This window comes from Cebus imitator, unplaced genomic scaffold (assembly GCF_001604975.1).
Source record: "Cebus imitator isolate Cc_AM_T3 unplaced genomic scaffold, Cebus_imitator-1.0 Scaffold788, whole genome shotgun sequence".
Lineage (NCBI taxonomy): Eukaryota > Metazoa > Chordata > Mammalia > Primates > Cebidae > Cebus > Cebus imitator.
Window position 1 is genome coordinate 181,821 of NW_016108103.1, and position 25,715 is coordinate 207,535.

Consider the following 25,715-nt stretch of genomic DNA (forward strand, 5'->3'; position numbering starts at 1 on the left):
GGCCCCAGGGCAGAGTCCCCTCTGCTCCTTTGTCTTTTTCACGAATAGCAAAGAGCTCATATTGCTCAGAGGGAGTATGGTTCGGCCTGTTTGTGTGAGCAGCTGGATAGTTCAAAAGGTAGTTGACTTCCCTGGAAAAATAAAATCTAACCAATAGAAGTTTTGGAACTTTTATCACAGAGAAAATGGGGGTGAATTCATGAGTCTTTGGGCTACTTTCCTTCAGGGCTCTGTGTCCCCTAAACTCTCCCTGGCATCTTGAAGTTAAGAACAAGCCAACTATGCTAACTACTTGGTGTGGCTTCATTTCTCTAAATTTTAGAGTCTAAAGCCTTGTTCAAAGTGTAGTTTCTGATCAGTAGCCTTGCCATAAACTTCTTAAAAAATGACGATTACCTGGCCCTACCCCAAATTTTCTAAATCAGTATCTGCATTTTAAAGAGATCCCCAGATGCTTTGTATGCTCATTACAGTGCAAAAAGCAGTAGTCTAAAGAGTACATGTATGGTGATCTCTTGAGTTTCTCAGGTGTTCTAGCAAGATAAGGGATCCCCCCTCAAGGTTTTATAATGACTAAAGTTTTAGTGAGAGCAGAAAGCACCTTGAGACATCTGTCAACTTAAGATTTTAGACCCAGAAGCTATAACTAAAAGTGGAGACAGTGTCTTCTTAACAATAAGTGTAAATTATATTGAATCTTTAAAAGAAGTAGTTACACTATTGAAATTTAGTAGACTCAAGAAAAGAACCAATCTGTGGCCCTACTTGGGACAAGCAGGTTGAGAAAGTCTGAGATGGGGACCTGGGAAACTTTTTAAAATAACTCTCCAGGTAATGCTTATATACTTTAAATATTCCTTCTTAAAGTTGAAGATACCTAGGATGTACTGTTGGACATGAATTCAACCTTTATATAGCAATATACATATCTGTGTTTCTAAAATATACAAGTTTCGATATGTATGGGAGCTGCTGCTTTAGGCAGACACAAGCCTCAAAACATCTTGGTGACAGACTCCTTACTTAGGATGTTGACTTGCAATTGTCTTGAATTCGTTATCCCAGTTGGGCCGTCCATACAAAGTCTTTTGTTTCAGGCCTGTGATCACATCTTTCTCCTCATCATGGTGCACAGCAAAGTGATTGGCCTGCAGGAAAGGACATGAATTAAGAAAAAGACATGCTGTAAAATCATATACAATGTATTTACATAATTCACAAACTATTCTAACCAAGGCACCCTGCTGGATGTTAAAAGATAAACAAAGATGAACAAACTGGATCTCTCTCAAGCAATTTACAATCTAGAAGGGGAGACTTTGAAGTATAAATATAAACAATCCCATATGTTGAACAGGGTGTGATGAGAGTCATGAAAGAGGCACAAGTATCCTAATGAGAACAAAGAAGGAAGGTGCAGTGGAAGAATAGGGGAAGGTTTAGGGCCACAGGATTTGAGTCAGGCATTGATGAATGAGTAGTGTCTCATTGTTTTTCTCTGTGCTCTATATTTGACTTTTGTTCTTTACCATAATATACTTCCACTTCTTTGGGAGAATTACTAAGAGATGTAACAATTTTAGACTAAAATGCAGCAATACTTTGGTTGCATAATGAGACATCAAATCAAGCCTAAAGCTAGTGTGTCTGTGTGTGTGTGTTCACATGCTATTTTGCTGCTACAATCTAGGAGGCTTCAGTTTGAACAACAGGTATTTTTCATAAAAGTGGTTAATTAAATTTATTTTTCAAAAGTAAATCAAATTTAAAATTCACTAGATGGATAATGGGCATAGAGGAGGCTAAGAAAGGTGGGCACCCTGATTTAATAATTCTATAGAGATCAGTTTTGCAAAGCTAAATAATTACTTTTTCAATACAAATAAATTACTGATTAAAAAAAACACCTCTGCCTGGCTTTTAAAATAACAAAACAGTAAAGCAACTTATATACTATAGATTTGTTTCCTGAGTTTTATTTTTATCAAAGTGTTTTTGTTGTGTTTTTAAATTGCATAAGTAACATTTTGGAAACCACTTTTTTTCTGGAGCAATAATTTTTATGGTTATGTTTCCCTAATCCATATTTGCTACAAGATTCCTTTAAGACTAGGAGAATCTGTGACAAATAATATGTGGAAACCCAAATGGGGGATTCAGTCTTCACAGTGACAGGGCCCACAAGGAAAACGCCCAGGGTTGCGGAACCAATGTCTGTGAATACCCAGCTGCTATAGTCTGAATGTGTCCCCTCCAAAATTCAGATGTTACCAATGTCATAGCATTAAGAAGTGGAGCTTAAAAAAGGTGATTAAGACATGAAGGATCATCCCTTATGAATGAGTTTAAGGGCTTTGGAATATAGTTGTCACACAGTATTTGACAAGCCTGCCTTTTTTCTTGCCACCATGTAAAAACACTGTATTTCTCCCACCCAGAAGATGCAGGCTTTGCTAGACAACCAGACATGTTGGTGTCTTGATCTTGGACTTGACAGCCTCCAGAACTTTGAAAAAATAAATTTCTTTTCTTTATAAATTATCCAGTCTCGGGTGTTTTGTTATAGCAGCACAAATGGACTAAGACACCAGCTAAGACACTAGAAAGAAACATGCAGAGACTCTTGCGTTAGCTTCTCATTCATGGTGACAGCTTATGCTGTTTCCAGGCCAAGTCATTAATGTTTGCTTATTTACAAAGATATTACCCCTCCAGGAATCATTGAATTGTTTCAGGGTTTGTCAATCTCAGCACTTTCGATACTTGGAACTGTATGATTCTTTGTTGTGGGGGGCTGTCTTGTTAATTGTAGGATATTTACATTGCCAACTGTCTCTGGTGTATGTCTGGGCTGGAGGAACAGAGCAAAATTGTCCCAGTTAAGAACTACTGGCTTACTTTATTATAGTGGTCTCCAAACATTTTTGAAAGACCGCTCTCATTGTGTACACACATACACATACACACACATACATGCATATATATCACCTTCATTAGATATATATTAATTTATTTACAAATGATAATCATGAACTACTGGGAGATGCTGAGAGTGCAGGCTCTGGCACATTCTGTCTCTGTCATTTATTTGTTGGGTGCTCTTAGGAAAATGACCTAACCTGGTCTGAGTTTCTTCATCTGTAAAATGTGGATAATAATAGGAGCTACTTCATAGTGTTGGTGAGAGGATAAAATTATACAGTCTATGTAAATAGATATATACGAATAATACCGGGCAATATGCATGCATAATAATAATAAATGTAGTAAGTATATTGTAAAATATGCAAAAACATGTACATTAAATGATTTTATAAATACATGTATACATATAAGTGTATGTGATACATATATAAATACATAATACAATATATATATGTATATACAGAATCCTTTATATACTTATATATGTTATATATACAGATGCTCCTCAGCTTACAATGGGGTTATAGCCTAATAAAACTATCACTAAATTGAAAATACCATGTTTAAAATAGATTTAATACACCTAACTTAATAAACATCATACTTTAGCCTAGATTACCTTAAATGTGCTCAGAACACTTATATTAGCCTACAATTGCACAAAATCATCTAACACAAAGCCTATTTATAATAAAAGGTTTAATACCTCATGTAATTTATTGAATACAATACTGAAGTATGGCTTCTACTGAATGCATATTGCTTCCACTTCGTTGTAAAGTTGAAAAATCATAAGTTGAATCACTGTAAGTTGGGGAGTGTCTGTTTTACACACACACACACACACACAGAGAGAGAGAGAGAGAGAGAGAGAGAGAGAGAGAAAGTTAAATTTCCCTCCCATAACCCTGTGCACCGTCTTGTCCACCTGGTTTCAGAGTGTCTGGTGGGAGCATTGCCCTAATAATGTCAAAGCGATGGCTTTTATTCTTTTACAGGCTCCTTGGCTTTGAATCTAGTCTGAACAGTCTAAATATAATGTGGGGATACCGAATGAGAGTGAATTGACTTGATCACTAAATCCACTAAGTGTACTTAGAAACAAAATAGTACACAAGACACACCAATAACCAAGGGGAAGTCCGTGAGTCCTGTACACTATGGGAAGGACCAGAGCATTGGAGTCTTGTCCTTACCTGAGACTCATCCCAGCCAGTGAGGTAGATGTTGTAGCTGAGGAAGCCAGCATTGTTCCTTTCCTGCATCTGGCTCTCCAGCAGCTGCAGCAGGTCTGCAAACCACTCAAAGGCATGTGTGTCCCGGCACAGCCAGTAGAAGTAGATCTGAAAATGCAGTGGATTATGAAGCAGATTATATTTGGTAGGCCCTATCAGCATTAAAATATGATTTCTACTTTCTGTCACTTTAAACCTTTTCCTGTTGCTCAGAATGCCTAGAAACATAGCTTCTCAGGAGGTTCTGAACATTTCACAGGCTAGTTTACATGAACCTGCTCTGGTCTTCATGCTAGCAGGGCGGTAAATAACTAACTTGATCTCAGAAATATATAGCTTAATAAAAAACTATTAGCCCACCAATTTACCCTCTGGGTCTGCTCTTACTCTCCCAGAATCTCTGGCTTCCTTTGAACCTCTTCTCAGAAAGTCTGATGGGATTTAGACTAGCAGGGACTGCCACAGAAATTCTTCCCTGCCTGCTACTGCCAGATATTCATGAGTTTCTAGGTGAAAAATAAAGTTGTACGCACATCCCCTCCCACATGGAAAAGAGGTACAAGGAGAATGAAAAGTCAAAGTAGGCTTAATGTCCCTATTAGAGTTTATCTTTTCAATTATTAGAATGGCCTGAGGTTTATTTAGGATGTCTTTTATTCCACAATAAAACCAAATTTATAGGTAACCAAAAAATCCCCTGTGAATTGATCCTGAGGAGATATTCATAAGTAGAAATTTCAGGTCTCCTCTCCTCCCTTTGCATAAAAAGTATTGGTGGTGGGGGGAGGGGAGCTGGAAATGGAATCAATCTCAATATCTAACACAAGATGAAATAAAAATTATTCAATATCCTCTCAGTGGAACATGAAGGGATCATTTAAAATCATCATTATAAAGCCTGTGAAGACATTGAAAAACACTTCCTGTAATACGTTTTTTAAAAGCAGGGCATGAAATTATACATGTTCAATATATAAAACTTTCTAAAAATATGTAAATGTGAAAATATTAGAAGAGAATATATAAAAATGATAGCTATTAAATTGGGACTGTGAACACTTTCCCAACTTTCTCTCTTCTGAATTTCCAGCAGCACTATACAGATATGATATTTTCCCTTCACTAATAGGCCTGCTTTTCTAGAAGCACATTGGACTTAAATAGTCTTTTGAAGAAAGGTCTGTCTCTCTGGAACCACCGGAAGCTTTTCTTCACTTCCCATGGTCTCTGTCAATCTCAGCCCTGATAGCACTTTCAGGCCTCACATGGCAGAGTATGGAGACTGCTAAAGGCCTTCCAATAAATCAAAGGACTTACCTTTTTGAGCTTCAGATTGGTGGCATTATTGCAATATTTATACCAGACTGACTTGAGAATGGATGCGAAGGGTGTGACCCCAATCCCTGCTCCCACTAACATCACCACCTCATAGCTGAACACATCTTCACTGGCAGTGCCAAAGGGCCCATCAACAGCTATCCTGAAGGGAAACGGGGAGTAGATAGTTACAGAGATGTCTTGTTCTTCAGAGTGAGCTGGGACACCTATGATTATTGGGGATGTGAAATATGTTAATTCAAATTGGAACAATGTATCTATTTAGGTGCTGCTTTCTATGAAGTAGCTTTCAAGTAACAAAACTTAGTGCCAATGTTGTGTTTGGAAGTAAGAAGAGAAATATTTGGGTAACCAAAAACATTTGGTAACTCAGTACAAGTATTTTTTTATCCCCACACCCCACTTCACACAACAAATCCCCCTCCACACACACCCTATCTCTTGCCAGGACATCCCATTCGAAATTTTTGCACATGCTGCACATTGAAGTGAGAATTTGCCATATCATAACATTTTGTAGATTTAATGTCTCCACTTTTCATTTGTCTACTCATTGAGTTATTCAACAAACTCTCAAACCTTTCTTTAGCATCTACTAAGTGCCTGATACCATTTTAGGCATGCAGGGAAAAGGAGGCAAGGGGGCTAATATATGGCATTTAACCTCAAATAAATTATGCTAATTAAAATTTAAGAATATTTTTGATATACTATAAATTTATTTGTTTGGAAAGTTAATATAACTTGGCTTTGACCCTTACATATTTAAAGGAGTTTGGGGGCATTTATTTCTAATATTTGATTCAAAGGTTTCACAGTTTACATAAGATTGATAAAAATATGCATAAACACATATGAAATAGCGACCACAGAAATAGTTACCTATATTCTCAGAACCTGTGTGTTTTGTTGGAGATTTAGTAAAACATGGAGGAAAAGGAGCTATTTAGTGCCATTTTTCCTGAACTCATACGCATTGGTAATATGTACTTTTTACTCACTTAGGTAGTTTCCAAGCATCTTGAAACTCCTGCTTATCACAGCCACAAGCATTGAACAGCCCCTCTGTCCAGTCCCCAACAATGCGGATATGGATGCTAAAGAAGTCTTCTTCAGGGGCAGAGGTCAGTGTGAAAGGGTGCCACTCCAGCTTGGACACCTTGGGGCACTTGACAAAAATGTATTGTCCCACTTCCATCTTGAACCCTTTCTTCTTCATCTGTAGCTCGATGGTTTTGAAAGGATGAGTGACCACCTGTCAAATAAAACATATGTCTAGAAATGACATTTTTCCTAAATTATTGCCTTTTTGGTGTCCATATGGATATTAAAAAATAGCTGAGCTAAATTGGCCCATCTAGATCTCTGCTTTAGGGCCAACAAAGCAGTTCCTCCAGCAGATATGTCTGTCACAGGGAATTGCCCTCAGTTGTAGCCCATTACCAATGATGGGCTGATGAAGGAATACTTAGGCCCAGTTCCTTTTCCAAGGGGCCATCTCAATTCCAGCATTCCCTGTAGAATCAGCTGAGGCCACAGTTGCAACTAGAAAGAGGGTCAGCTTTTCTCTATCCCCATTTCTGCCTTCTTACTTCCTTTCCAGGTTTATTTCCTACAGATTGCCTTAGAAACCTTCTGCGTGCAGTTATTTCTCAGTCTTTACCAGGGAATCCAATGTAAGAAATCAGCCTATTGTGATTTTTTCCCTCTCAGAAGTGAAAAAAGGTGCTAAAAATTTTACAAAAAGTGATGTTTCCTGCTCAGCCTTCCTATCTTCCCAGAGGACGAGAGAGGGCCTTAGTATTAGATTGGTGCAAAACTAGTTGTGGTTTTTGCCATAAAAGTAATGGCAAAAACTGCAATAACTTTGCACCAACCTAATAACTGGCCAGAAGAAGGAGATCCCATTGGCTAGTTATGTAACAACATTCTCCAAACCAAGCCTAACTAAGCCAGTCTTTCTTTGTCTTGAATCACACCTTGAATCAGCCTGAATCCATGCATTACTTCTACATTTCTCCCTGCCTGGGGGGTACAGCATGTATTTTACACACCCATTGCCATCCTCATTTGTCTATGTACACATATGTTTATAACAGCTTTACTCGTAATAGCAAAACCCAGGAAACAATCCAAATGTCCATCAACTATTGAGTGGATAACTTTTTAAAAAAAACAGAACATAGTGAAGAGCAATAAAAAAAGTAATATACTGTTTATTTAGTGATTCCTAAGACTTCTAGAAGAACTTTATATGTATAACTAAAGATAAACCAAGGGACATCAAAAGAAAGAAAAATCAATAGAAATAAAATAGCATAGCAGCTTCCTAACGTTAACTGCTATTGCTGGGCTTTTCTCAAACAGGGAGTTGTGGAAGAGTGGGAAATTCTTTTTTTAAAAAATTGTCAAACGTTTCCAGAACTTGTGATTTAAATGCATCTTACATGTTAAAACTATAACCAATTTCCCTTCTGCTCTGAAATAAGAATTTGTAAAGCTTCATTTTGAAAACAGAAAATTAAAATTATGTTGAAAATTGTTTATCATGTTGTAATTTTGTGTGGTGGAAACAATTTTTACCATATTGCAATTTTGCTATCATAGACACAAATGAGATGTAAGTAAATAAGGGGACAGCATTCTCATTGGAATACTTTTGGATAACATCTTGTTTCTCATACTTATTTATATGATAAGAAAATGAATATCTATTTTCTTCACAGGAAAACAAGTTTTCCTTAAAAGTTTGTTTAAGAAAAATACTTGTCTGGTTCAGTCATCTCTAGTCTAGTAAGGGAAACTTTGCAGAAACTTTTTTTGCTGATAATTGTGGAATTATTCTTATAATACAATCTAAATGTCAGAAAGGGAGAACTGTTGTGGTTTCCTCTATTTCAAGACTTCCAAATCCAGCTGAACTAACTTTACTATGATCCACCATAGACAGCAAATGAGGAAAGATAGGGTGGAGGACAGGAAGAATTTGTGTGTTTTGCAAAAATAACCGATAGTAGGGTTTTGGCAAATACCTTTTGAACTGAGTTGAATTGAATTAAATTTTATTTGCTAAAGATATACTTTCTTGGTGTTTCCTGAAATTATAACAGGGAGTTCCATTTACATTTATTTAGTTGGATATTTATTTATTTTGTGATGAGAAACAGATTAGCGTTCAGGAAAAGCCGCTCTAGATTTGGAAACAGGAGACCAAATTTGAGAGGCAGCTTAGTTACTAACTTGTCTGAAATCTGGGGCACTTCGACTTTCATATAGATTATTACATATACAGCACAGAAAAGGTGGTAGATAATCTGGAAAACCATCTCAACCTTTTGGCATCGGAAAATTTTAAGACTCAATTTATGCCTCTTTAAACTCACTTCTTTTTTCTGCTCTTAACTAACCAAATAATGCCTCTGTGCCCTTCCCCTACACACACACACACACACACACACACACACACACACACACACACGGTGAGTGGGAGAGATTCATGCACACAAACAACTTGGCTTCATTTTAACATCGAAAATGGTAACTTGCAGTTTCCCCAGTTAAAGGCCCAAACATTTGACTATTGAGCTAAGTAAATTGAAATAAATTGTAGGTCTTCTCTCTGCTGTAACTTTAATTAAAATAAACTGAGTAAAAGACCACTCTGACCAATGCTATAGAAAAGTTGGATAGACTTGTTCATGATATAGTTACACACTGACCACTAGTAATTACTAAACCAATCAATACCTTGGTGATGACCACCTTCTGTTGAGATCGCCAAAACCGCACCAACCTCTCACAGAGATACAGAAACATGGGACCTACTATCCATTTCCAAGTCTGTAATCAGAGCAAAAATGAAAATGAGATGCATAAAGTGGTAATAGATAACAAAATATTCAGAGGGGAAAAATTTCTTTGTAGGCTAGCTTAAATATTTGACATTAGATAAATAAATTTTTTCTACAATGGAATATATGAAAATATCTGAAACTAAGATAATTTTGAGGCAGTAAAAGTAAACATTCTCCTTATCCACATCGGGGAACTGTACTGACAATATAAAACTTTCCCAAGAGGAACTGCTCACAAGAGTGGGATTTCCCCTCAGTGTGGCAACTACAGTTGCAATAACCCTATAACAAAGCAAGGTTGGTTTCAGAATTAACATTTCTCTAAAGGGTAACTCAGTAACACAATATTTTTAATGCAACATTGTGATTGCTTTCTCTTAGCTATGTAGTCACAGTGACAAATTTGCAAGATGACAGATTTTATGCAAGAGCTTGGCTGTTTCTCCAACATTCTGATAAATTCTGGGAGTATGCAATGCACTTGCTGAATGGAGACAAACCCAGAGCTTTTCAGACTTTAGGTATCTCTTGGGTCAGAACGTGCAGTGTTTTAGAACACTGGAATTACTCTGTAGCATTGTTGGTGGTACAAAAACATTGAGGCCAAACAGATCCATCCTGAGATGCAGCCAGCTGGATATTTGGTTTAATACCTAAAGTAGCAAAGAATTTTAGAAGGCAAGATTATCTAAAAGATGACTTTCTGGGATGTATTCTAACAGAAAAAAAGAGAGTGCTTCCCATCCTCTCACATATAATCTTTCTATGAAATTACTTTTACAGGAAACTTACTCTTGGAAATTGAGAGCACCTGAATCTCCCCATCTTCAGCCAAAGTTGAAGAATAATATAAACAGTGTTGTGCTGTTGGCCTTTTTTTTTGATGGGATAGATGTTTAAAACAGTCTCGAATCATCCATCTGTTTCCTGGGTGCTACTATGGAGCCCCACTGAATGGAGCCAGATTTGGATATTGCTGCTAGTATCTCTAGAAACTCTTTGAGGTAGATTTCTGTTAAGGTGCTAGTACTCTGACTCTAGCTGTCATCAAGGAATGTGCCTTCCCCTGCCCACAAGAGGACTGGCAATACAGTTCCCTTTTTATCCTTTCTATTGATGTCTGCATGTAGTGGAGCCAATTCAGTGATTTGTCTGGTTGCTTTCATTAATGTGATAGGATGCTTAAAGATATTAAGTTCTCAGATAGTATGCTGCGTCTAGAGAAACAGTAATCCTATGCTAAGAGAGCAGGAAAAAAGAAAAGAGAAATGGAATGGGATATTTGCCTTCATGTTATACTGTGCTTAAGGAAAAAAAAATAATCCTCTTCAGAAGCTCTGCACAAATGTTGATTTTTGCCTAGTTTTATACCAACGGCTAGCATAATAACTAACAGAGTATACTGTCTGCCAATGGGCAGAATGATATGATGATTACAAGGCCCACATCTTACTCCATGGAACAGTGATATGAGAATAGACAAAATGGAGCCCTTCAGAGCTCCCAATAGAAGAAAGAAAGTATTTCAACATGTATTTCCTTGGTCATTTGCCACATTTCTGCCTACCACATGATGCCATTGAGTGTTGGTATGAACCTGGCTGTTTAGCCTCCTTTATGCCTCATAAACAGAAAACTCCTAATGCCTAAAGGTAGCCTTACATGCCACCTCATCAATTTCCTTTTTAAATCTGAAAGCTGTACGGAAAGTATCATGTGTTGGTATCTCAAGAGGCCCCTCACTCCTTATAAATTATTTATTTGAGCTATTCAATTCAGCTCAAGACGGAATCCCTAGTATCCCCCTAAAAATCACTAGCTGGTGTTGTCATGAAGAAAAGAGAGAGAACCTCTTGACTGAAATAGCACTTTTAAAAACATTATTTTTACAGGTTTTATATCAGGATGTTGATAACAAAACAATGCAAAGCTTATTTTTCAAGAAAGAGTTATATCTAATAAGTATAGCAGAGAAAAGTAGACACGTTTTAGCTGTTCCATGACATTTGTAATGGACATCTATGTAGATGTATAACATCTGTACATGTTTCTTAGACACAGGTAAAGGATTGTCAGTAATGAACTGTAAGGACAACAATGAATTGTACATACCATAGGAGGGTTCCCAGCAAACTGAGGGATTGGGCATTTCGGTATTTTTCCCCATTCTGAGATATTTTTTTCACACTCCATTGGATTGTGCTCTTTCAAACTCTTTGCTGTCTGCCCACGTACAATTCGTCTGGGAGAAAAATGTAAGTCCAGACCATTTAGTAATAGGAAATTAAACTGTTTTATTAAAAGATTCTAGACATATTTTAAGTGCTCGGATGTAGGTCCTTTATTTTTCACTTAAAAGTGATAGCTTATTGCTCCCTCTGAATAGATTAAAGGAAAGAAAATGTATAATACTCAGCAATAGGAAAAAAAAACATATGTTCAATTACCAAAGGGATATTTACATGTAACATTACAGAGGGTAGGTCTTGGATCATCAATATATGCTCTCTTAAAGGGAGAATTTATACTTCTGTCTCAAGTATCATTTTAATTTACAAACAAACAAAAGCAGAAAGATTGCAAATCTAACAGAGTGACTGCTGGTCCATACAGTGCCTTTATGCAAATTAGAAAAGGGTACCCTGTCTATAAGGATAGTCCTACAAGCAAAGGGCTCAATCATCAAAGTGGGCTAACTTTATCGTCTTTGGCCAGCACTCACTACAGTGGACAACACAGAAAGTCATACACAGTAGCCCTGAAGCTTACCAGAAGTGCCTTATTTGTGGGTTCAGAAATTATCTAAATTAAACCCAAATTTTGAGACCAGTTTGAGATACTTAACATTATAGGGATTATGCCATTCTCACAGCCATCAACAATAATAGTGTGTACCTTGAAATGCTCAGAGCCCATCTATTTCAATTCAATAAATGTTACATGAGCAACTACCGAAACATAAGACAATTATTAGTGATAGAGAGAGGAAGGCACAGCATTGAGTAGACATCAAGGAACATAAATGACAGCGTCTTCAGAATACATAAAAAAAAAAGGCACAGACAACCCATTGTAAAAGTTTGTTTTGGAGATCTAAAATTTATTGTGTCATTTAATATATTCTGAGAATGTTTTAATTCAAGTTTATTAACCACTCCTTTCTATCCTTAGGTCTTGAGGAAAAGAATTATCATATATTGAGTACCTATCATGTGCCAGGCTTGGGGAAAGACATTTTGCACAAATCATATCGGTTAATCCTCATGACAAGCCTGAGAGGCAAGTGTTATTACCCCCATTTTACATGAGAATGTAAATCAGAGTGATTTAGTAAGTCAAAGAAAAATGTTTTGGTGTAAACAATTCTGTTTTGTGTCAGACAAATTTGGGTTCAAATCTCAGTTCTACTCCTTACTAGTTTGGTGGACTCAGGTAAATTATTCAACTTCTTTTCAGCCTCAGTTCCTTCAGCTGTAAAACAGGCATAATAGGAACTCATTAAAAGTTCATGATAATAATCAATTTGCATGATGTATAAAAAAATGTCCGACACAAAGCAAGTGTCCAGAAAATAACTACTGAAGTTCAAAATGCCTAAGTTACCATGGAAAGTAAATGATAGAAAAATAATCTGATTTTCTCCTTCTCAATGCTAGGACCAGGAGTCCCGAAACTTGCATTTTAAACCCAATTCAGCTGCTACAGTGTCAGGAGACTGTAAGCAATCACCTAACCAGTGTAAGTAGCAGATTCTCTTCAAGTGGAGGAGATAAACATGTCTCCTCTGTCTGCTTCAAAGGAAGATGATTATCTGTGAAACTATACAAACAGAAAGTGGTGGAATTACTAAATTAGAGAGGGGAAGAAATTCTTTCTCTTCTCTAGGATTACCTGAAACACTGGATTATGAGTAAGTCCCATTTAAAGATATTTGAGTGATTTAGGAGTCAAGAGATTCTTGGTGTACACTGATTTATCCATGCTTAGAAAGAGTTTATCAGGGGTTACAGTCAACAAATAGATTAAGAATGCTCAATGCAGCGTCCCCCACCCTTCCCCTTTTTCATACTCATGTCTTGGCCACCAGCTGGGCTCTGGACAGACAGAGTCTTGAGCTTCTACTTCCTTCACTGCTAATTTCCTGGAGCCCTATACTCACCAGGGAACGTCCCCAGGCCTGCCTTTATGTGCAGGTGGTATGAAACAGTAGAAAAAAGGAAACTTGGTATGAAAGAGGATTTTCAATCAGGCAAACTCTCCTAACCACACAGCCAGGCGCTGTGTGTCTCTGAGAGAATATTTATCACAGCCTGCTTTAAACTACCTGGGCTCCAATCTCAGCTGGGCCACTTACCAGCTGGGTGGCTTAGGCTACATATTTTAACATTTTAGCTCCAAATTTCTTGTCTACAATTGCTATCCCCAAGAAATGGTGATAGTGAAAGATCTATACATTTTGGGGGTTAAAAGAAATATCTCATGTCAAATCCTTAGCACAGACCCTTAATAGAAGTTATCTGTTACTTATCATTATATTAGAATGTTTGAAGGCAGTAACCATGTATCTTTCCTGCTTGTATTTCCTGCAGTGCCTGAGATAGGTCCTTATACATAGTAGGCAACAAATAAATGATTGTGAGCTTAAATAAAAACTAATTATGCTATAACAAACCTCTTCAACCAATTAATCATTAACTCATCTTGTTTGGAGGTTTGTCTAATTGACTAGTGATTAAACCATAAGGGTCATCTTTGCAGATATTCTGGATCCTACCAGTGCTCTCAACATGTTTTATACACTTGCAAAGATACTCAGACTTTGGTGTATTTTTCAAGCTTGCTATAAATAACTGCACTATGAATAGCAATTACATGTGTGTATGAAACAAAAATGCCAGTGTTGAGTGGTTTCTACCAAACTGACCTCTGCTGTCCCCTCACATTCCCGTAGCAGACAGGCTAACCACACACAGGGAAGGAGGTCACTGTGCCTCTAATAGAGCATCATGCCTAGACATTGAGGGACATGAAATCTTCGACTACAGAGTTTAAACACTCACTCAGCTCCATGGATGGCAAGGCCAATGAAGAAGATCACAAAGAGATGATGTGTGTACCAAAAGACTTCAAAGTAAGACCTCCGGATGGTTTTGGTGGAGGAGGTGATAATTAATATGAGGCACAGTGTGATGACAACTCCAGTGATGCCCGCCAAGAGGGTCACAGCCAGGTACAGGCCTCCTTCAGGGTTCTGTAAAATATAAACACACACACACACACACACGCACACATTATTATAGGCTCTCAAATCTCAAATGCAGGACTATTATATAGTGTCCAATTTATAGAACAATAGATATTTCCACTCCCTCTTTGAATAATTCTCATCATCCCTCACAGAGAGATATAGACTTGAAATAGATGTTTCTAAATTTTAAAATGTCTTACATGGTTAAGGTGTCATAGGAAATGTGAATTGCTATACTTAAATAGTTATTTCTAAGGGGGTATCAAATAAAGGAACTCAATCAACTATAGGATGTCCTAAAAGTTTCTGAAAGCTCTTTCTGCCTTTGATTTTGAAAAGGTGATAGTGCTTAGTTTGCAAATATATTCTGGGAATGCCAAATATCATCAGCTGTGTTCCCCAGAGGCAGATCTTAAGATGAGACTTCATGGGCAAGTGACTTAGAAAAGATGTGCTCCAAGAGAAACTGGTAAGAGAGTGGGGAATAGGATAGAAAAGACAAACAAGTCAAGCAAGGAGGTGAAATCAGGCAGTCTCACGGGGAATAGCTTCAACCTGACCTTGCAAGGGAACTCTGGAGGGTAAGTTACAACTTAGAGTTTATCCTGACTCGAGGCAAGGAAGCCAGGCTTTCATAGTCTGCATCCACCAGTTATTGGCTAAGGATTGCACAGGAACAAGTAACAGGAACAAGTCCCCCCACCCCCCACCTTCCAAGATCTCTGAGCCTGTGAGCAAGGGGACTCTAGTAGCCCCTGGGCAGTCCTCTGAGGAAGAAACACAGTTACAGGTTATTGAAAATGAAAACATTTAGAAGAGTGGGAGAACATAGATACAGTAAAAGTGATCCAGAGCATGATAGTGTAGGCTCACCTAGTTATGTTCACGTTGCCACCCTCATGTATCATTGGGCAAACAATAAACAATTTAAAAGAAATATTACCAAATACATTGTAGAAAAAAATCTGTTTTTTATGATGCTTAATTCTGTGTTTAATTCTGTGCCTAGGTATATCAGGCAAGTTTTTCTCATGTCAGTCTGAGGACAATTTTTTTTCAAAACTAAGGATGTTTTCTAAACACAAGAAAACATTTTTGGAATTCAGTGCATATTAATGTGATTTGGTCATCTTCCCAAGTCACTGGGTGCATGAAGACTTGGAGCTGCTGTCTCTGAGTGTAGGAAGCTTCAACAGCTGCTGGGATGGAAGAAGTTCTTGTAGATACCCTCTTGGCTGCTTCTAGAGAACTGCTGAGTTACTCCCAGTGTACCTATGTTTCTCAAGGAATGACAATTAGAAGACATAGGCCATCCCTCAGATACTGTTTGTAAGAAAAGACAAAGGCACCACTGACAACTGTCAGCTGGTGGCTGGCCTTACACTAATACTTAGGCCAGGATGTTCGCTACTTCACATAAATAATTTCATAAAACAACAACATCAGATGAGGTCACTCTGTGACTGTGATAGAGTGAGATAAAAACAAAATCTCTCCAAAATCATGTCTGATCCTAGACAATGACTACTGCTTCTTTTCCTATTATAGATTTAGTCCTATTCTGTTCCCTCTGCCTCCTAAGAAAAATAATTAAGATACCTAATCTGAGAACTACCCCCAATTCCTGACTGTAACTGATCCAGAGAAAATTCTTGCATTCTTAAATTCTCCCCTAAACCATCTAACAGAATCCTAAATCCTGTAACATGTTCTACTTTACATCCCCTTGAGATGCCCAGAGTTCCTTAAGGTGTTAGATTTTTTTTGCAGTAGCAAGTAATAAACCAAACCTTGTTCGACTAGACATGTGTTCCCAGCTTTCTTTGACTGGTGGGCATAGTCACAGGTAAGATTGAGTTACTTACTCCAGGCCTCACATGCGCACATTCTCATGGGTGAGCTTAAAGACCTGGAAAACATCTAGAGACCGCTACACATGGGATAAGGAGTGTGAGAGACATTTTCTTCTATATTCCCATTCTTGTAACCTACAGACTTGTCCCTCCGATGGTTAGCCAACTTTTTTTTTCTGGCAAAGTAGAGGCCTTCACTCACTGAAATCTAATCCTCAATAATAATGGCCTAGAGAATATCTGAATCAGACAATGAGATGCTTACCTTGATTCTCTTTCGAGCAAAGTTGAGATAACTTTCATTTGGCCTGTCTCCAAGTTCAGAGAGTGCTATTGAATAAGGATCAGAATTGTTGACTCGAGCATTCACACACCATTCCACATTAAATAGATGTGCAATGGTGTGAATTGCTGAAAAGGGCAGAGAAGAGAAACAAAGAGAGTGAAGGGTATGCACAAATTTATTGTAAGCTGGGTTTCTGGGACAGCCTCTGACTCTATGATAAGCCACAGGGAGACAAAGGGAGGCCTAGGAAACTTATAAACAAGAACTGGGTCTCCAGAACCAGGGAGGCAAGACAATTCTAGTGAGTAAACTCCTCTCTAGTTGTGTAATTGTGAGAAAATGACTTAACTCTCTGGTCTTGGTTTACTAATTTGTAAGATGAAGATGTTGAGCTATATGCTCCTAAAGGCCCAACCAAGTTATAAGATTCTACACAATAGTCTTAGTTTCTGAAGGTGTTTAGATATGCTTTCATTATCTCTCTGCATAATATATTTGGGCTCAATCAAGAAAACTCTCATGGAATGAATGCCTAATTGCTGGCCCATTAAACTGACTCTGAAATTACCTCCAGAGAGAGATGACAAATTTGACTGAATTAATACAAATCTATGGCCATAAGATATGAATCTCTTTCTTTTAAAAATTGCGTCGTTTATTAATAGACACTTACATAGGGCTTACTAGATGCCAAGTACTGTTGTAAGTGCTTCACAATAACTTAATCCTTACATTGACCCAGTGATGTAGGTACTATTAACATAGGCTCATCTTACAGATGAGGAAACTGGGACATAGACTGCTTTAAAACCTTGATCAAGGTCATCAAGCTAGGAAGCAGCAGAATTATGAATCAAATCCAGTACATTTGGCACACAAATCTGTGCTCTTAATCTGTACACTATGCCAGTTTCTAACAAGATTTTAACATACATTTCTTTTGAACTATCTATTTGCCGCTGCTCAAAAAGCCTGCCAGATCTACTAGTAGAAGAGAAATTCAGTTAAATGCCTGTAATCTAAGCCTATTTTACTCAGGCTAGGAACAGACTCTTTAAGGGCAGAGTACGAGTCTGCTTTATCATTGTGTTTATCTATTCTCTGGCACATGAATTATTTGTTGAGTGAATTAATGGAATTAGATAAGGGTCCCAGATACATCCATTCTTGCACTGACACTACCACCCTAATAATTTAATAAATTTAATAATAATATATAATATCTATTTATACACATATATATGTATTGCATGGATACATGTAATAATAATAGTAATAATAATAATAAATGTATTTGACTGATAAGGACTGTCTTGAGGGATTCTCAATTTATAACTCCTATAGATTTACTGCAAAAAGTCCACAGATACACTTGGGCAGCCAAGAACTCTTTTTTAGAATAAATAAGCTTTCGTGCATATTTTTGACAGTAGAAAGAACAGGAAAAGATGAAGACACTAGAATTGACTTTTCTGATGGCATATTTTCATTTTTATAGGAAAATCCTGAAATAAAAATGCTTTAAAACCTAAAGAAATAAATCCTAATATTAAGTGGCAGAAAGTGTGGTAAATACTTTTGAGCAGAACTCAATACAACATATCCAGCCACCACTTAATCTAACTACAAAGACTGATTGATCTCTTATATAAAAGATATTTATGAATAGAGGGAACTCTCTGGTTCTAAGTTTTCTTTAATAAACTTACCAGTGTGAAGTGCAATCATCCATGCCACCATTTTATGAAAGGTGAGATTCCTGTCCAGTTGTCTTCGAACTCTTGTTGAGCAGCACTTTGGATTAAGGGGAAAAAAATGGAATAGTAATTGTTCACAAGAAAGCTTGCTATGTGCCAGACATTTGATACATATTAAACATTTAATTTTCATGATCTCCCTACAAACTATATCATTGTATGTATTTTATAAATGAGGAAACTGAGGCTCAGAGAGATGCAGTCATCTTTCTCAGGTCAAACAGCCAGTAAGTGACATGGCTGGCTTAATTGGTATGTTTTCTGTTCTCATACTGGTGACATTCCCCTGGAATCCATTGCTTAAGTATATAAAAATATAAACTTGGACAGGAAACATATCTAGCTACATAGTTTCTAGTTCTGATTAATTTACTCATTAAAAAGGATGTAGAAATTAATAAAGGACAAGACTGTCTTCACATACCTGATAGTCAAGCAGGGACACAGACAAGTGAACAGTTGTAGAAGAATTGAATAGTTTTCAAACAACACTGTTCTAGGACATACACAGTATGAGATGAGAAAGAGGGGTACACCTGCCCATGTAGGTGAACAACGTTACAGGGGAGATCATTGACCAAAAACGAATAGGCAAAATAACAATAGCTAACATTTACCAATAGCGTCTGCAACTGTTTTATATGCATTGACTCATTTAATTCTTATATTAATCTTTAATGTAATTAATGTAATATTTAATGTAATTAACCTTTAATGTCAGAATCGAATTAACTCTTTAATTCTTATATTACAATAACAGTTTAAGGAAGGTACCATTATTATCAGTACATAGCAGATGAGAAAACAAAGGGATAGAGAGTTTACCTGGCATTAGGTCACACAGCTGATATGTCGCAGAGCTGGGATTTAAACTCAGGCCATCTGATACTAGGTTTTATATCAACATTCTGATATTTCATACTGTGCATGATTTACTTTGGCATTAAAAATACTGTTATACTCAATATTTTAGTGTATTTGAACAGCCTTCATGTGATAGAAAATGTGAGTTTGAATCTCATTTCATGCCAATGCTTAAAGCAAGGAAAAAAAAAAACTGGTTTATGGTTGAATTAGAGCTTTGCTCTCCTGAAAACTGGCCAATGTCTTGCTCTGGTTGCTTTGTTCCATAGTCTAAATGCACTGTCACAGAGATTCAGGGAACTTTAAGAACAAGAGAGTGAAATACCAAAGAAAATTTATGTATTTAAAGTATCTGGTTCTAAAGGTTGTCTTCAATTTAAATACAGAGGCGTTTAATATTTGGCTTACATATTTTTAATAAAATACTTTGATTTTATAGAAAATATAATTGCATAGAAAACTGTGCTTACTCCACCATCTCTCTCTCAATTAGCCATTACTAGGAAGGGCAGGAAGCTTAAACTATGAGGGCAGATTCTTGGAATTATGGAAATAGTGCTGAGGAAGACACTGGAGATTCCAGAAAAAATAAAAATAGAATTAGGCTTTACTGAATTCCTTCTGTGAACCAGGTAGTTTATCCATAATCATTACCTCATTAATGTAACAAGGAAAGTCTTAATGTCCTCATTTTACAGGTAAGAAAACTAAAGTTAAAATTGCACATTTGCTGGGATCCAAGTCTATTTGTCTATAAAAGGTTAATGCCCTTTTCTATCAAACCAAATGCAGGAATATAGTCACTATTATTCTAAGTGCCTATAAACCAGAGGCAAGAATTTAAGTGTCAGTATTCTATCCAGAAGGTGATCATAGAAAACGAGAGTAGAAATAAGACTGGGGAGGAAATCAATGAAGAGTGCATTATCATATCAGCTACCATGATCATATGATATCACTGGGCTCAATCACACCAGGGAACTGGTGTGGAACTTGTCCCAAAGGTTTATCTTTTGTTTTTATTTGGTTCTTTGGTTTTTACCTAACGGGTTAAGAAGCTTGGGTGTTCAACCACCAACTGCCAACTATGATTGGCTGAGGGCGGCTCTGACGGCATCACCTCCCTAGGATTTCAGGCTTGCTCCAGGAGAAAGCTGAAAGACAATCCCCAGGCAGAAAGTGAATGATGCTTGTAAAGCTCAGTTGTCGCCTGGATCAGAAGTGTCAGTGCTTAGGGAATATGCCAATGGCATCAGCTACAATTAAATGTTGACCAGTGGAGCTGAGCAATGACTCACACTGTAGACAATTGTTTCCTATTTGAAATAAAAACTTGTAAAATAATTTGTTTCAAACTGAATGTTTTTGCAATAAAGAATATTTCACAGATCTGTTGGTGAAAAGTTGACTATCTTTGTTTTCTTGTATAACTGCCTTGTTGTTCATGTTCAAGTGCTGAAAGTTATTTTCTATTTTGTATTCTTTAAAATTTTAAGGAAATATCTTTTTCCTGTTTCTCAATTGCCATGTTCCTCTATAACTTTTTTTTTTTTTTGTGGCTCCTCAAGTTCCAACTTGATTTCCTCTATAGTTTCTGAGAGTCCTTGTGTTAGACAGAATTCTAGAATGACCCCCAATGACCTTATATAATCTCCTCCCCTTGAGTTTGGGTAGGACTTGTGAAAATGATGAGACACCACTCTGTGATTTTGTTACCTTGTGTGGCAAAAGGGATTTTGCAGAGGTAAGGTTCCAAGTTGACTTTAATAGGGAGATTATCTGGGCGGACAAACCCAATCACATGAACTCTTTAAATCTGGGTTTAGAAGTCGGAGATGGAGGAAGTCGGAGATTTGAAGCCCTGTTGCTGGCTGAAAGATGGAGGAGGGCATGTGGCAGGGAATGCAGGAATATCTAGGATCTGAGTGACCACTAGATGAACACCAGCAAGGAAACAGTGCTACATGTGTAATGAACTGAATTCTGCCAACAAGAATGAGCTTGGAGGAGGGTTTTTACCTGGAGTTTCCAGGTGAGAATTTAGACCAGAAGGTATCTTGATTTCAGTCTTGTAATACTTTGAGCAGAGAACCCAGTCACTGGGGGCTGCACTTGTGATCTACAGAACTGTAAACTAATAAACGGGGGTTGTTTTAAGTTATTGTGATAATTTGTTACATAATAGATGACTGATACAGGAGTGGTGAAACTAGGATGGAGTCCAAAGAATAAGAGAATGAGAATTAGTAGTGTTGGAAAGCAGTACTAAATTACATTTCGGAGCAAGTTTTTTCTGTGTTGGTTCTCAGTCCTTCCACCTAGCCATGTGACATTGAACAACGTACTCAGTCTCCAGTTTCCTCACCTGTATAATTATCATAGTTTGTCCCTCATATCCCAATTGCATATGTTCATTGACAGGTATTTTATAAATATTTGATGTTATTTTGTATCATTATTTAAGTTTTCAGTTAGTATGGCTGCACTCCCCAGCTAGCAGGTAAGCTTCCTGTGTAAGAACGGTATGTCATGTACTTTAAAAAATATTTTAACTAGTATTTGGTTGGATAAATGAAGTACATTTTCATTGCCCTGGAACTGAAGATAATGATACTAAACCTATAGAGGTGTATTTACCCACATATCTATACTTGCCACACTGTTCTTTTCTATTTGTTGACAAATCCTTTTGAAATTTTTTGGGGAAAATTCACTGGCTCCTGCATGCCGAATTTAAAGAAAAAGTATATGGTTTTGTTGTGGAACCTACACTGTACTGTATTCATAGTCCTATCCTTATCATCATCATCACCATGTATCATAAAAAGTGTGAAATAATAGATGTTGATGTCCCCTGATAGCTTTAACCATAGATCCTTAGAGAAAAATTAACTGAAAGCCAGAACAGTGGAGAGATGTGATTGGGAAATACATTGTCCATTCAATGATACTCCGTTTCATCTTAATATGTAATTTTTAAAAGCTAGTTTTTCCCATCTACAGGCCACCAATCCCTAGTTTTTCCCATCTACTCTCTTTGGCATGGTCAGGAATTAAAAAAAAAAAAATCCAAAAAGAAGCCACAAGTCATGCTGATACTGGGCTTTTAAGAAGACCATCTCCCTACCACTTCCTTAAAAAGGAGGCAAGACAACCAGTTGGTGGCATAAGAAAGATGGACTTTAATGTCTGTGACTGACCATGATTTTTTGTTTCTCATCACCATGCAGATTGCATTTATATGCTTTGAGTTACTTCTAAATTATTGCCAGCCACTCCCCACTTATCCAAGTTGCCATCGTGCCCCATAGCTTCCTTACCAACTTACTTTACTTTCTGCCATTGACTTCTAAAGGGAAATTTATCTGTTACTGTCACTTAAAGCCTTGCCCAATTTCAATAAACTACCATTCTAATGCAAGGGAGATTATTGAGTCACTTCAGCAGATTTCTATGCTCTATTGAAACTGAGTGAGAAAAAAAAAATCAAGAAAATGGGAAGTGGAACTAAAAGGAAGTACATATTTTATGGGGTGTAACACTTATGTTACAGAAACTCAAAGCCTCTATTTTTTTACACTTGATCTTACCACATGGACCATTAATGTATCTGATTTAGATATTTATATTCAGTTTGGAGAAATTGCAAAATCCAACTTTGAATCTACAGAAATCAGGCAAAGAAGTTGACACTAATGTCCACACCTGCTGGCAGTGGAGTGTATGATAAATATGAATAACATTACCTTATTTGCATAGCACTGTTTATAATTTGGAAATTCCATGTTTATTCTCTATGTCTTCTGTAACACTCTAAGCTCCTTAAGTTCATGGCCCGTCTATACCTCACTCTTTACTCACCATATGTCCCCAGTCCTTAGCACATAGATGGATCTCAACAAATATTTATTGACTGACACCTCACTAATTGACAGACTTATTCAATTAATATGTTTTAGAACAACATATGCCTTCTTACATTTGCATTAGTTGACCTGTTTTTCAACTAAAAAAAAATATGAAACAGAAAGCCCAAAAGACTCGTGCTAGACCACATGATTAGGTATAGAGGCACACTGAGTGCCTCTGACTCCCAGACTATATAAGGCAACAGATAAAAACCTCACCCTCTCATCTTCCTGTTTCTTTCTGATCTTAAGGCAGGGACTGCCATCCAGCTAGAAATTAGTTTCTGTATGGCAAGCTGGGGATTATTAAGGGTTCCTCAGAGACTTTTGTATGCTGAGCTGAATTTACCCTTTCTCAATTTTTCTCAACAAAGCAGTCTGAGAGCCTTTACCCCTACATTTCCTGGGGTGGTGAGGTGGGCAACCCTGCAGCTTTCTTTCTCTAGGTAACCAGAAGCAAACTTACAAAGCAAAATTTCAATGATTGAGACCTCTAGAAACTCAATGCAAGTTTGTGGCTATTTTGCTAATATAGTGTCCTACTATTGAGTCCTTGTATTTACAACATCCTTGTCATTTCTAGTCTAGGTTACTTGGCATGCTCAAACAACACTCATATCTATAATGGCTTTCTAAGATCATCATATTGCAACAGCACAGTTTCAAGAAGCTTTGGCAGCATGATTTAAAGTGAATGGGCTCTGGAGACACAATGAACTGGGTTTGAATGCCAATACTTCCATTTAATTTTGTTCCCACTTTACTGGCTTGATGTGCAGATTTCATGAGGTGAATTCCATTAAGCTTCAGTGTGCGGCAGCTATATGATTTATAGCATTAGTCATGGCAGACTCACTCATTTTAATCCCAATCAGGAAAGAAGTTTTATTTGAAAAGTTCACATTTCAGGTTAGGAATCCCAGAAGAAAGTACATGCTTGATCTATGAGAGAATATTGCTTGCTGCTTGTTTAAAATATTATTATTTTATATAAGGATCTATCTAGTTATAGAGCCAAGCTTCTCTGCAATTTGAAGGACAGCCTCATTTCATCCCTGTCTTTAGAGACCCTCATGTAGATCTTCCTTCTTGGGTCACAGAGGGCCTAAAAGCTACCATTACAACATGTGCTGCTCATAGGACATGGTGCTCAATGGCAGTGCAACTTGGAATTGTGGAGTAACCAAGATTTCTTAACAGACCATCTTGGTGAAAACATTGCCTGTTTCTCAGCATTTACTTCCTCTAAATAGAAACTATTCTAATGGGGGTAGGAAGAATAAAAATGAATTGTGTCTCCTTAGAAATAAGGAACTGGAACTGGCCGGGCAGGTTACTCATGCCTGTAATCCCCACATGTATGGAGGCCAAGGAGGGAGGATCACTTGAGCCCAGGAGTTCCAGGCTGCAGTGAGCTATGATTGTACCACTGCATTCTAGCCTGGGTGATAGAGAACCCAACTCAAAAATAAGCTATAGTGCATGGGCTTCATTTAGCAAATGTTCACAGGACACTTATGATATATTAAACATCATACTTTACAATAGGTAGCTCATTAATAACACTTTCAATTAAGTGTAATTTTAACTCTGTGATTTCTGAAATTTAGAAGATTATTTGGAAATCCTTGTAATCAATGTCTAATACAAAGTACTATTGTTAGTTTTGGTTTTGATTAGCTGTCAGTTTACAAGACAACATTGTGTGGCATAGAATTTATGGCTTAAGGAAAGGAACCTCATCACAGAATTTTTCAGAGGAAAACATCATGACTATTTCTGGAATATCTCAAAGTGGTTATCAACATTCTTTTTCTTTTCTGATAAAGTAGAGATGTTAGAGTTATTTCTGCCAACTTTTACTTTAGACTTGTGAAAGACCAATTTTGGCAGTTGGTTTAAGATGAAATGGTATTTTCTAAATAGTTAAGACATAAAAGCTAAATTATAGCCTCTAGTCCTATATTAGTAAATTGAGTGTTGTATGTCCTTAAAGAAAAAAAAAATCCTTCTTCGGATCAGCATGAATTTAGTGTAACTAAGAAAAATGAGGCTGAGTTCAAGGTAAGTTATACTTGTTATTACAGTTTAGTTCACTGCCTCCTTCACATATTCTGTAATTGCCAAATTAAGCATGAACTCCTCAACTATACATATATGGTTCTAGTTTACCAGCAAAATCCTACCCCTCTTTTCCAGTCTTATGTCAGGCATCTGCCCTGTACAGTCCCTACATTCCCACAAAAGTAGTTTGCTTTCTGCTCTCCTCCATAAATGATCTTTACTTAATAAGTAACTTTTTCAAAAAGCTTATTATACTTTTAGTTTTTTTAAAAAAACTCAGCTTTGGGAGGCCGAGGCGGGTGGATCACAAGGTCAAGAGATCGAGACCATCCTGGTCAACATGGTGAAACCCCGTCTCTACTAAAAATACAAAAATTAGCTGG

At 37.2% G+C, this 25,715-nt stretch overlaps 1 protein-coding gene across 1 annotated transcript in view; it reads right to left on the reverse strand.

The window, feature by feature from the left end:
* Nucleotides 1-25,715, reverse strand: part of LOC108297293 (cytochrome b-245 heavy chain) — a 34,047-nt gene that overhangs the window by 2,748 nt on the left and 5,584 nt on the right. The window contains exons 4-13 of the mRNA XM_017520008.2: nucleotides 18,449-18,533; nucleotides 16,719-16,864; nucleotides 14,413-14,603; nucleotides 11,465-11,594; nucleotides 9,246-9,338; nucleotides 6,500-6,753; nucleotides 5,478-5,640; nucleotides 4,122-4,268; nucleotides 1,024-1,148; nucleotides 885-887 (exon numbers count right to left, since the gene is read on the reverse strand). Coding sequence (XP_017375497.1) covers nucleotides 885-887; nucleotides 1,024-1,148; nucleotides 4,122-4,268; nucleotides 5,478-5,640; nucleotides 6,500-6,753; nucleotides 9,246-9,338; nucleotides 11,465-11,594; nucleotides 14,413-14,603; nucleotides 16,719-16,864; nucleotides 18,449-18,533 — 1,337 coding nt within the window. The remainder of the gene's footprint in view (nucleotides 1-884; nucleotides 888-1,023; nucleotides 1,149-4,121; nucleotides 4,269-5,477; nucleotides 5,641-6,499; nucleotides 6,754-9,245; nucleotides 9,339-11,464; nucleotides 11,595-14,412; nucleotides 14,604-16,718; nucleotides 16,865-18,448; nucleotides 18,534-25,715) is intronic.